Here is a 13,395-nt window from a genome sequence, read left to right as displayed (position 1 = left end):
CCAAAAAGTGGGTAGTTCCACAATTAGTTCTGGTACTATGAAAAGGTTCCCGCGGTGCGAAAGGCCCTAATAGCAACAATGATACTTGCACAACTAATAATATCACAAGTCTTTATTAATCTGAATAATGGAAATCAAGCACCACAAGTGACTGTCATGTAGGTATCAAACGCTAGTATCAATGTCTCTATCTTTCAGGATTACGGAGTCACCTGTGCAAATGTCAAACAGATCTTCCTGAGAATCCTTGAATATTGCTTTATACAACAAGATGAGGTGTTGCTAAGAGCACTCAGTGTTGTTCTTCTCTGTCTTGATTACAAGAGCCGGGTCAGAATAACTAAAGTCTGCACTGACCCAGATAATCAGCGCCACAGAAAGTCAGTTAACTGTCTCTTGTTCTCAAATACTCTCTCTCTCTCTCTCTCTCTCTCTGTTGTTGTGAGGAGAATCAGTATTAATCCGTCCCAGAGCAGATAACTCACTTTACACTGATCTGCAAGAACACAGGAAGCAAACACATTAAACCATCAACAAAATGCTCCAGAGGGAGCTCGTATGCATCTTGCTGTGTCAGAGGATACTGCTTTTATCTTCATCAGAATGATTCTAATTGCACTTTACTGGGTCAAAATGAATTACATTAGATACCTCTTGTCTCTTCCTCCCTCTCTATCTGTTACAAACACACATAGTTATGTTTCTGCATAATGTGGCCAGTGAAAGTGGATATATTTAGTGTGCTAATCCACAAGAGCAGTGGGACAGATGCTTGTCATACTGACCTCTTGTGTCCCCTGTGCAGATGTCTGCCCTCCCAACAATGTGGAGGTGGTTACGTCTTCATTGAACAGGTTTCCATTAATCTGACTCCCTGCAACCTATAACCATTCCAGTTCATTTAAAGGGGTTATAATAACTGTTGTTTATCTTTTATCATTATTATTATTTATAATGATAAATGATGTCAGCAAGGTTTATTGCATTAAGAAGAATCGTAAATTGTCTTTATAATAATAATTTGTAATATAAAATGTCATGATATTTCCTTGTCTCGGTAAATAAACTTCTCACTAAAACAGAGTACTTCCTCACTGACACGTCTGCTTTTACTGTGTAGCAAATGTCAGTTTTATGGAGTAATGGAAATGTGATGTCATCATGGGAGCTCTCAGTCAAAAAAACGAGGTAATCTTTAGCAGGGCTGGCATCAGTATGGCACTCGAGCTGACTGACAGAATGGTTTTCTAGTGACTGACGCCATATGCCAAGTGTGTGTGTGTGCCAAGGCTGTATCTAAGGTAACAATGTGTGCCTCTGGAGCCTTGTGGCAGTTTAGGGATGATAAATTATGCACTGCAGACTGGACTGGCTCACACTCACTCAACTGTACATCCATAAAATGAAGAAATACACTTTCTTGAAAAAAAAAAAAATCATTTTAATGTTCACAGTTTGCTGAGTGGTGAGCTCAGAAGTTCTGATTATGTTCTGAATAAGTCAGAACTTTTTATCAAGAAAACCCTTTTTGTTTAGTCACATCTGACTATGTGTGAACTAGTGCATTAAAACAAAGTGTATGTAGATATTTATAACAGAACACTAAATATCATTTAAAGAATTTATGCAACAAACTGCAGTAACATAATTTGTCCTCAAAGGGGTCATGAACTGCCTTTTTATTATTTTGTTTCTCTGAGGACCACTTACAATGTTATCAAGATTTTTTACATGAAAAACATAATTTAGAAGTAATAGCTATTTTCTGTCCAGTTTTGACCCCCTCATCAGAACGCTCTGTTTGAATAGGCGTGGCAGATTGTAGACTCAGAAGTAAACGCCCACTATTATGACTGGCTAATAGTTGTGTATGTTTGACAGTGTACACAGATTGACGCTGCTGTGTTTTAAGTTAAAAACGCATAAACACTTATATCAAACGATCTGTAATAACAGACAAAGCAATAGTGACCACGTAATAAAAACAGTTACTCACAACTTGTGTGGTGCGACATTATTGTCGGATCCAATATAGTCGGCACAGCATCATCTTTTAATTTCAACCTTTCTGAAAATCCTGAGTGGAATTGTGCTTTGTTTGTAAACGAATCTGCAGTAAAATTAAGTGAACAAAGGACCGAGTTCTTACTGACACAGTCTGTCACATAATTAAAAATAAAGTTCATCCACTCTTTCCTAACATTGGGATCAGAAAGAAGGCAATGCACAGACTGTTTTTTTTATTATTTCTTTTGAGAAATTTGATTTCTCAGTTCATGACCCCTTTTAAAAGTAGTGATGCACCAACATTTCAATAAACAAGAATATTCAGCGCAAAAAAAAAAGGTTTCAGCCCGAACCCTTGACCAAAACAGTGACAAAAACAGTTAATTAGCATTTCTCCAAAGGTGCGTACACACAATGTGGATAAGCTACGACAAGTAAAAATGTCAGCCGTGTGGATGCAATTCACTGTGACCAAAAATGATGTTAGAATAGCAATGTAAAATCTGTATGGCTGCAATGTCAAAAGGCGGCTACATCACTACTGCATTGATTTCGGTGCATCACTACTGGTAAAAACCTGTAGGCCTACACCTCTACTCCTGAAAACCTATCCATTAGAAATCGCATTCATCTCAATGCCAGTTTGCTTCGTGTAGGTTATAAGTATCCAATTTGAAATCCACCACCTTTGCTCATTGCAGCTCAGATTTAGCCTCCAGACTGCAGGCAACACCACTGTCTCCTTCCTGATTCCTGCAGCGGCCATGCATTCTATGCTGTGCAATGTTACGTGAAGTTTTGCCTGACCTCTCCTCTGTATGACGGTCAGCTGGCAAAAAAATCAAAACCTGCTGCAACGCCCTGGAGCACATTTCTGCTTGTCATGCTAGGCAGTGTCCCGCTCCTTCTCAGCAGGAGCCAAGGGGCAGTCAAATGAGCTCAACGTGGCTTATCTGCACTTCAGATGCATCACACTGTTGTTATTGAAATTCAGACTTGCTTGAGGAATGATGTATGGAACTGCAGAAATGAGTGAACAGATGAGTGCAGTTTGTTAATGGACCACAGAAGCCACCAGACCATGTCAAAATACCAATTCACAGGACAGGCGCTTCTGATAATGAGTGATGTAATGGCTGACAGTCAGAAAATTCAAAAGAACATCTGATCTTTCTTCACAGAGCAAACATTCTTCGCTATTTACACTTGACATTTTGCAAATATTTCAGAGCAAGGTCTGAATCAAAGGTCATTTCTTGTTTGTGTAATTTTGTACTTGGAGATCAAGCACATTTGCGAGGATGAGGTCATTGGCATGTTGAGCTCATTTATTGTAGCTCATTCTTTCAGCATTTATTCCACCACATTTCATCAGCAAAGAGCCAAATAAAGCACACTAGGAGCATACTAGAACTGTGCATGCTAAGCAAATAACATACTACAGATACTCTCTGTTGGGAGTATTGAAGCATAACTCTGTACGCTCAATTAGATCACCTCCTTTTCTGAGAGCAATAAACAACCACAATGGGTAATTACAAGGGAAGCAGACAAGAGCTGTTTCAGACACAAACTCATATAAAACTTCACAGGGGCCTTTGTCTCAGCGGCTTCATTATGGGCTGCAAACTGGACCAAGATGTCTACTGTTCCCTCCCACCTCTCAGTAAAAGAGACAACAAACAATGGGGTTGCCATGGTAAAAGCGGAGCCCTCTGCCTCAGCACGACAGTGGATTAGTCAGTGTGTCAGTTCTGCCTGAGAAGTGTAGTAGCATTTCCTCCAAATGTCCTGCATTCTCACCAAAAGCACAATTGCTAATGCTTGCTAGGTGTGTTAAGATTAGATTCAGCCATCGGTGTGTACTGAGGAGCTTTTCTGGAAAATATTAACTGTAGAAACTTGCTATTTACATATCATCGGAAGACATGCAGAGGCAGCACTCTACATGACATGTACAAACAGAGACAGGGAGTATTTCTTAGAAGGATTCTTTATACTATGATGTGGCTTTCAAGTGGGCATTGCAAACAAATCATGTTAGATCTTTCCTCAGATCTAACTGCACTTTACTTTGGTCTTGAGGTTGTTTTTAGTGGATACACGAAAACAGCTTTCTCGTAAATCCTACTTGGTTTGATATTTTGTTATATAAATGCACGTATTTTTAAGGGTGCTACTGCATCTCACTCACCAGCCTCTCCATTTCTTGCTCTCTGAGTCGTTCTTCTCTTTGGCGCCGGTGGTACTCCAGAAGGTCATCCTCGTTGTCGCTGATCTCTGTGATGCTATTTTTGCGCTCCCTCATGCCAGGGTGAGGCATCCAAAGGTCCCTGTGGCCCGCTGACATCTTTCTGTGGCTCCTAGGACTGGATCGGGGCGATGACCCAGGCAGAGAGCCCAGGCTGAATGTGGAAGAGAGCGAGTTCCCAAAACTGCCCTTCCGTCCACTGCCTTCCCCCATCAGTCCGGATGTGGGTGAAGGACTACGAGCACGCACCCCACGAGGGCTGAATGGCTCCTCTGTAGGAGACCCTGCTTTCCGCCTGAGTCTGGGACTCTCTGGCCCCATTCTTGGGGATGGACTCTCTGGAGTCCGCAGGGTTCCCGGTAGAGCTCCGGGGAGCACAGGAACCCCCCTGCGAGCTATAGAGGGGCTAAGAGGAGGAAGCTCCCTCATGCTACTCCCTTCAAGATTCCTGCGGGCCAGCCGCGGACTTTCTGGAGGCTGCAATATGCGAGGATGTGGGTGTGGAGGTCCACCCTGAATGATGTGGACAATGGGGTCCAAGGGGGGCTGGAAAGATCGCGAGGGTGGGGAGAGTTGATTAGAGGGGCTAGAGGTCAAGGAGCGATCTGGCTGAGGCTGCTCCCGGAAAGGACTTGAGGGCCGATCCTGGAGAACAATGGCAGTTTTGGTTCTAGGACTAGAGGGCGAGGAGGATGGGGATGCGGTTGAGAATTTGGGGGTCAGTCTGGGACTACCTGGAACTGGAACCCGACTGACAGATGGGTGATCAGTCGGAGCAGTAGAGATTGAGACTGAGGGCAGAATGTGAGTCTGTATGGGGCTGTCTGGGGTTTTAGCCACCGAGCTGTCTTGGTTCAACCCACAACGACTTGGCTTTGGGCTTGGAGGTGCTTCTAAAAGAGCCTTTCGCTGGAGTCTGGGACTCTCAGGCACCTTTGGCCCACTGTTGCCACTGGAATAGCTGGGCAGTATGGTTCGTGGCTGAGGTATGGGTGGCTGGCTGGTGTAATTGTAACTAGAAGACCTCACTGGCACAGGAGGAAGCGTGTGAAGCTGGTTCTGACAACCACTTGGAGATGGACTGGTGTAGCTGCCACTGCTGGCAGCGGATGGGGATGAGAGAGGAGAGAAAGGAGGAGAGGTATTCTCATAACTGGAGCCCACAGACATAGCACCAGGGCTCATTGGGGGTGAGAGAAGGAAGCGCCCCCCTCCATTTAACATGGGGGACAAGGGAGACTGGGAGATGGGCAGACCAGAGGGCTTCTTTGACTCAGAGGAAGAGGGCTGAGGGTCATCCATGACTAATGAGTCCATAATGTCCTGAAGGTCCTTCTCAATGGAACTGACGATGGCACTGTGCTCAGGGCGCACTCTCTCGTTGGAGACCAAGTGAGATTTTGGCGCTCCTGACGAGTGGTTCCCATTGATCAGGTTCTCAGAATCTGAAAGAAAAGATAACAGTCATAAGCCTTTGCCATATACAAAAATCAAAATACATATCTTTTAGAACAGCTAAGGTGTAGCTGTAATTAATTAATGAACAAATCTTTCTTCTGAATCAGTGGAAATGGTTCACAAAACCAGTATGAATGATTGGTTCACACATAATATTGAAAGGATTTTTAGTCAACAACTCACCAAATCACTGGAGAACAGTCTTTTTTCAAAATAATGGACAAGCTGATAATGAGTAGTTGGACAGTATTTAAGGATTTAACTGATGGGTAAAAGTAAGTCACTTTAATCGTACAGCAGTATATGCTTGGCATATGGCATCAGTCACTAGAAAACCATTCTGTCAGTCAGCTCGAGTGCCATACTGATGCCAGCCCTGCTAAAGATGACCTCGTTTTTTTTTGACTGAGAGCTCCCATGATGACATCACATTTCCATTACTCCATAAAACTGACATTTGCTACACAGTAAAAGCAGACGTGTCAGTGAGGAAGTACTCTGTTTTAGTGAGAAGTTTATTTACAGAGACAAGGAAATATCATGAAATTTTATGTTACGTGATATTATAAAGACAATTTACGATTCTTCTTAATGCAATAAACCTTGCTGACATCATTTATCATTATAAATAATAATAATGATAAAATTACATAACAATGATAATGAAAGAGTTGGTTTTCAATAAACAGATTTTATAGAAGCTTTAGTCCAAAAAATTAAGTGAATTTTTTATTGTTTCATATAAATGCTAATAATATTAAGGTTTCAAATCACTTAAACGTAATATAAAACCCATAGTAAAACCACCATGTGTGCTTTCATATATCTTTACTTGACCATGAATGTAACGTCAAGATGATAGAGACCATGTGATGACAACTTCATGTAAAAAAAAAAATGCTGGACTGGTTAACTGAAACAATTTGAAAGAATCGATTCTCAATAATGATTCAGAATTCCCATCACTAGCCAGCTGAGCCCAACAGAGTGCAGAAAACAGGAAAAGCACTTACGAGTAAGTGGATGCATTTGGCTTCTTCACCCCACCTAACCCCAACTATTATCCTCAGTACTACACCTGAGCTTTTAATGCAAGTACCTGCAGCTCTTTTGGCACTGCAGAGATGAATTTAATCCATTAGCCCCATTCAACAGCCTCCAAGTTTAACACTGCTGCCAAACACACAGAAGATGAATGCTGAAGTAGTCAAATGAATATGTGCTCATATACGTAAATCATAGAGAGCCCCGCTGGTAATTCAATCTATCTCTCAGGCAACTGACCATTTCCAATGTAAATGGTTCATCTGCTGAGACAGACCCACAAAGTAAAAATGGTCATTATCTAAACCAGTGGTTTTCAAACTGGGGTCCGGTAAACCCCAGGGGGGCTGCAAGTGGGAGCTAGGGGCTGTAAGGTAATATTATTGTAATAATTTCTGAAAATCCTTTTTGGAACAATTTTAACAGTGAAAAGCAATTCAGATCAAATAAATTTGATTAAATTCAAAATACAATTTTACTGAAAATACTCATCCTCAAGTTTAAACATATAACACTAGTCTAATAGTGGAAAGATCAACTTAATAAAAAAGTATTATTCATTTGCTTTGGTTTTATAGAATTACAATACTAAAGCCAATTATTTGATTTTGAAAACAAGACGTTTTGTAATATGATGCTAATTATGTTTCTCAGACAGTATACATGGGCCCGATAACATTTAAATACAAAGCTGATTTTATAATTTAGGAAAGGGTGCAGCAATTATCATATTTGGAGGGCTTTGGCTTCACAAAAGTTTGATCACCTCTGGTCTAATCCACTGTATAAAAAAAAAAAAAAAGCCTAAATAATGCCCAATTTATGATTTTCCCCCTCAATTCATCAGAACATTATTATTTTTCATAAAACACTCCAGATGTAAACGATTTAACACTGCATCAAACTTATTAGATAGGTGCTATATATACAGGTGCATCTCACTAAATTAGAATGTCGTGGAAAAGTTACTGAAATAAATGAACTTTTCCACGACATTCTAATTTATTGAGATGCACCTGTACATAAGACATAAGTAATATATAAACATAAGATTCTGAGTCAGTCACAGAACTGATTTCACAACATCCAAAACTTGATCAATCTTGTTCTTGCCTGCTCAGTGTTTGCGTTTCTGCCACAAATCTCTCCTGATTACAAAACACTCTCTGTTCAAACTCCTCACAAATAATGCATACAACACAACCCCCTTTCCAAGTGTTGTTATTTATTATTTTTTTTATAGTCATCGTGGTTTAGAAATAAGTCAGAGCAGCTGAGGATGCCTCTGGCTCAATTTGCCATTTAAATCCCACTGAAAAAGAAACGGATTCAATAAAGCACAAGCACATAGATACAATGATTATTGAGAAAGACCTTTCATGTGACAAAATGAAACATGTCAACTTGACAAGTAGCGACTATAAAAGGATACATATGCTACATACAGTATGTCCGTATACATACACATACACATATACAGACTATATAACGATCAGTACTTACATATGAGAACACGCTTGTGGAAACGCTAAGCCGCTGCGCTTGGTTTATAACCCATAACCGACCTCAGTATCAAAAGTACGGCTCCCGCATTCCGGTTCTCGAACTAGGCCAGCTGCACCGGCCACACGGTACCCAGGCAGGAGTATAAAACGCCGCAGATGAGATATTCCAGCCGGGCTTGGTGAGCCTGGCGCCGCTACACCATCGGTGAGTCCCCCTCCCTCCCCTGTCCACGGTGCTGATGTGACTGACTGCTGGCTGCACGGGGCGGGGCATACATTCTTAAAGCGACAGTGCACATTTTGAAGATAAATTCACATGGACACTGATGTGACTGTGAGTTTAAAACAAACAAAAAAAAAGTTTATTTGATTCTCAAGATATTGTATATGAGAATTTCTAAACTGGCAGCTGATATGCAGTATATATTAGCTTAGTAATTAATATATAATATAATATAATATAATATAATATAATATAATATAATATAATTTTATTTTAGTTGCCAAGTAATAAGTGGTATAATGTAGACAGACACAGCAATAAAAGCGTATCTGTTAATATATCGCACACTTCTCTGAGTAATACTGAAATATCATCAAGAACATCAAGCAGACCTGCTGTGTGGGAACGAGGCAGCCGGATATTGGGAGAATATGAGGGGAACAGTGAGGAGGGGATTGGAGAGCAGGGTGGGTGGTGAGATAAATATAGATATTGTAAAAGATACCCCTCAACTTTAAATAAGCAGAGCATGGCCAACAAAGCTGTCTGGACTGGAAGAGAGATGGATGAGGAAATAGCTCTGGCACAGAGAACGTGTGAAGGGGGGTTTCTTTTCCTCTATGAATCAGTCTATAAACAAATATCAGTTGCCAAAAGCACATGGACAGCTTTATATACATGCCTTATGTACAAGTGCTGAGATCCATGCATCTTAAATGGATAGCCCACCCCAAAATGAAAAATCTTCTGAAGGTATTTTGAAGAATGTTGATAACTGGTAGCCATTGACTTCCATAGTATATTTTTCCATACTATGGAAGTCAACAGCTACCAGCAACTGTTTGGAACAACTTTAGGGTGAGTAGAATTTTCATTTTTGGGTGAACTATCCCTTTAAGGTGCATGTATCTAAGCTCTTGTACAAAAGGCATCCATAAAGCTGTCCATGTGCTTTTGGCATCTGGAATTTGTTTAAAGACTGATTTATAGAGTCTGAAAAAACGTAATTATTTTAGCTATGTAGTTTTAGATCATTAAGGCACTGGGAAAATAAGAAACAAAAATATATATTGAACAGGAATGCAGCGGGTATGTTGTTTGCAAAAAGAATGTCTTTCATGGTGGAGAGAATTTATTACCAGCTCAGAAAATATACTGCACCAGCTGTGTTTATATGCTATTCTTGTACTTTTCTGCCACACAACAGGAAAAGTCAGGAAAACACCTCAATACATATTGTAAATGTGCTCTGTTTAAACACTGGCTGCTGTGTAGTACTGTGAGTGGGAGTGGAAGATGTAGAGCACTCTGTCAGGAGACCCAGAGGAATGAGCTCCTCATAAAAGTTGCATGGTGCAACTCAGGACCCAGGCAGGCTTGCATTGCTAACAGTTAGAAACGGAAATGCAGTAAGGCCCAGCTGAAAGCCACTACCTGTGCTACTAAAACAAACCTTGCCATTCAGGCATGTGGCAACACCCTATAAGACCAAATCTGCATAAATGGCCCGTTTGTAAATGTGCATCTGTTTCTTATAGCACTTACACAAGAAATAGGTGCTTGTTTGTTTATTTTTAAACATGATATATACATAAAAGACATCTATATGCAACAGAGTGTGTAATATCACAAATGCTCTTCTGTATTGTGATTTCAGACAGTACAAAAATAAGCTTTTGAGGTTCTACAGGAATGTATTTTCCACACAAATGACATCCTGCACAACACAGCCTTTGAGTGCGTTGTGGTAAGCGTTGGATAATTCATGCCACAGTTCAGGTGTGTTCTCCTGTGGGATATTGCATTACCTGTGTGGGCCCAGTTTTTCACACTGGCTGTCTGTGCTCCCTCAGGCATCATGCTTTTCATTCGGAAAGCCTCCTCGGGGTGGTTGAAACGGAAAAAGGCGGATTGGCCGAAACACAGCATACAGCCTGCACACAAAGCAAAACCACTTTTAATGAAGCTGAGAATGAAAATGCATCAAACATATGCCTGAAGAAGTATTTCAAATGATCTTGACTAGGATCCTGGCAGTTTTAGACCAGTTTCGTACCACTGTGTGAGAGGTATGGAGGGGGAAAGGAATGTTTGCCCCTGTTTTACATGAACAAGCAGGAACATCTCACACTGTGGTGTCGGATCAGACTCCTGGCTTGCTGAGTGAGGGGAAAAATAGACAAGCCAAACGCTGGTAGTGAAGCCAGTTAAAGTCAACATGAGATCTAAATTAGCTCTATTTAATACATACATGCTTTCCTGGACTTATAGTGAATTATATCTTTATTATCATGCAACCTTCTGATCATTTTAAACAAATAAATCAATTTTCAATGGATCAGATCAAGTCTTGCCCTGTATATTGGCTTTTTTATATATAAACTGGTACCATATTGGCCAATATTAGTGATTTAAAAAGTCAGTATTGAATATATATTGATATTGTATATTTATTCATGCATGCTCATTTCTGAGCAATGCAGTTGTCTTAATTCATTATCTTTGCTTATGCAGAAAGAGATTGAATCAATTTAATATATAATTAATTTGTGGTTTTTTTATTTGCCATTTATCACTTGTGAATGCTGTTTCATCTTGGCTTTAACTGAGAGGCATATACAAAAAATGCTTTATTGTCACTAATGGAAAATTGACTTAATCTATCAATTTGTTTATCATAATATATAAAGCATATATAAAGAAAACTCCACTTATGTATACAATTACATTGTAATCTCATGCAAAATAAAATGAAAAGCTGATTTTTAAATCCTGCTCTACTTCGCTATCGCTACGATATCTGCCAATATTAGTGATTTAAAATAATAATAAAAAATATACATTCTACAACATTCTAATCTTAATCCCCGTTACACAAAACAATGCAAAAAATAGCTCTTTGGCTATATTAAACTGCCAGAGCTAATCTGGCCAATCACCGTATTTATTCAAGGTAGGTAAAGGTCTCATGGAAACCTTTCCAGCCAGAGCAGATCTGTGATGAATGCAGAGTGCCAGATGCCCTTTTGTTCCAGGCAGAACATTTGATTACCCCTCAGGTTCTGACAAGGCAAGGTACGATTAGGGCACGCAAAGAAAACTAAGATCCTCTGTAGTAAACTAAATCGTGTGCTTAAGTGGTATTCTCACATAGACGTGTTTTCTTTCATGTTGTTACTGAATAGAAGAATGAGGATTGTTAACTGATGGTGGTTGTTGTCATAAAAAGACTCTTCTAGGATTGTTCAAGTCTTGACATGCTCTGCTTGCACATTCAAAGACAAGTAGGCGAAACGAAACAAGCAAATGAAAATACACAAAGCACGTGTTGAACAGAAAGTTATAGTGTTTTAATTAACAGACTTGTTTACATGCTTGCTCATAAAATGTTTTATTTGAAATAACAGTATATTGAGGTCTGTGGTGTAAACCACATCAGCGAGACGTCCTGTTTTTTTGCCTTGTCGAAATCATATCTGAGTGCTTTTACAGACAATAACTGTGGCATCTGCTGCATCAGCACGATCCACCGACCAGCTCAAACATTATTGACAAGCAGCAGCACCAAATAACAAACTCGCATGCGACAGCAGCTTCACTGCCTTCCTATTTTGCGCTACATGCATTGTGCTCAAATTAGTCATTGTAAAAATGTGCCATTAAACATGACGCACAGAAGATAATTGAGTAATGTGGTAAATACACGCTTGTGATGGCAAGCAAACTTGTGCAACTCATCTGCACAGCTGTAAGAGAAAAAGGTTGCAAAACTTTAAAATTACTTGTGTGCAAGATGTTATCCTCAAAACACATCATGTGTTCCATCAGATCAGAGCCTATGGTGCTTGTGTTTGGTTTAACAAAGGCAAAATACTGTTTTTGGACATATTTAGTTTAGAGGGGTTTTCTCTTCAAAATAACTTTGACCAGTATTGTATTTATCATACCGTATCGTAGTGTACTGTATCTCATCATATAATACTATATCATATCTATCGTACCGTACTGTATATATCTATCTATCTATCTATCTATCTATCTATCTATCTATCTATCTATCTATCCATCCATCCATCTATCTATCTATCTATCTATCTATCAGTCTATCTATCTATGTACTCTCTCTCTCTCTCTATCTATGAATCTATATGAATCTATGAATCTATATGAATCTATTAATTTTTCTTTCTTTCTTTCTCTTTCTTTCTTTCTATCTATCTACACACACTCTCTCTCTCTCTATGAATCTATATGAATATATGACTCTATGAATCTTTCTTTCTATCTATCTATCTATCTATCTATCTACTCTGTCTCTCTCTCTATCTATCTATCTATCTATCTATCTATCATCTATCTATCTATCTACTCTGTCTCTCTCTCTATCTATCTATCGATCTATCTATCTATCTATCTATCTACTCTGTCTCTCTCTCTATCTATCTATCTATCTATCAGTCTATGAATCTATCAGTCTATGAATCTATCTACTCTCTCTCTCTCTCTATCTATGAATCTATATGAATCTATGAATTTTTCTTTCTTTCTTTCGTTCGTTCTTTCTTTCTTTCTTTCTATCTATCTACACACTCTCTCTCTCTATCTATCTATGAATCTATATGAATATATTAATTTTTCTTTCTTTCTTTCTTTCTTTCTTTCTATCTACACACTCTCTCTCTATCTATCTATGAATCTATATGAATCTATGAATTTTTCTTTCTTTCTTTCTCTTTCTTTCTATCTATCTACACTGTCTCTCTTTCTATCTATCTATGAATCTATATGAATCTATTAACTTTTCTTTCTTTCTTTCTTTCTTTCTTTATTTCTTTCTTTCTATCTACACACTCTCTCTCTATCTATGAATCTATATGAATCTATGACTCTATCTATCTATCTATCTA

At 39.2% G+C, this 13,395-nt stretch overlaps 1 protein-coding gene across 1 annotated transcript in view; it reads right to left on the bottom strand.

The window, feature by feature from the left end:
- The window catches only part of LOC107701414 (pleckstrin homology-like domain family B member 1), a 90,269-nt gene that overhangs the window by 37,162 nt on the left and 39,712 nt on the right, over positions 1–13,395 (bottom strand). The window contains exons 5-6 of the mRNA XM_016503411.1: positions 10,297–10,422; positions 4,202–5,703 (exon numbers count right to left, since the gene is read on the bottom strand). Of these exons, the coding sequence (XP_016358897.1) occupies positions 4,202–5,703; positions 10,297–10,422 (1,628 nt within the window). The remainder of the gene's footprint in view (positions 1–4,201; positions 5,704–10,296; positions 10,423–13,395) is intronic.

This window comes from Sinocyclocheilus anshuiensis, unplaced genomic scaffold (assembly GCF_001515605.1).
Source record: "Sinocyclocheilus anshuiensis isolate Anshui unplaced genomic scaffold, SAMN03320099.WGS_v1.1 scaffold1906, whole genome shotgun sequence".
Classification (NCBI taxonomy): domain Eukaryota; kingdom Metazoa; phylum Chordata; class Actinopteri; order Cypriniformes; family Cyprinidae; genus Sinocyclocheilus; species Sinocyclocheilus anshuiensis.
The sequence above is the reverse complement of the archived record's forward strand: the minus strand, read 5'-3'. Positions and strand labels throughout refer to the sequence as shown.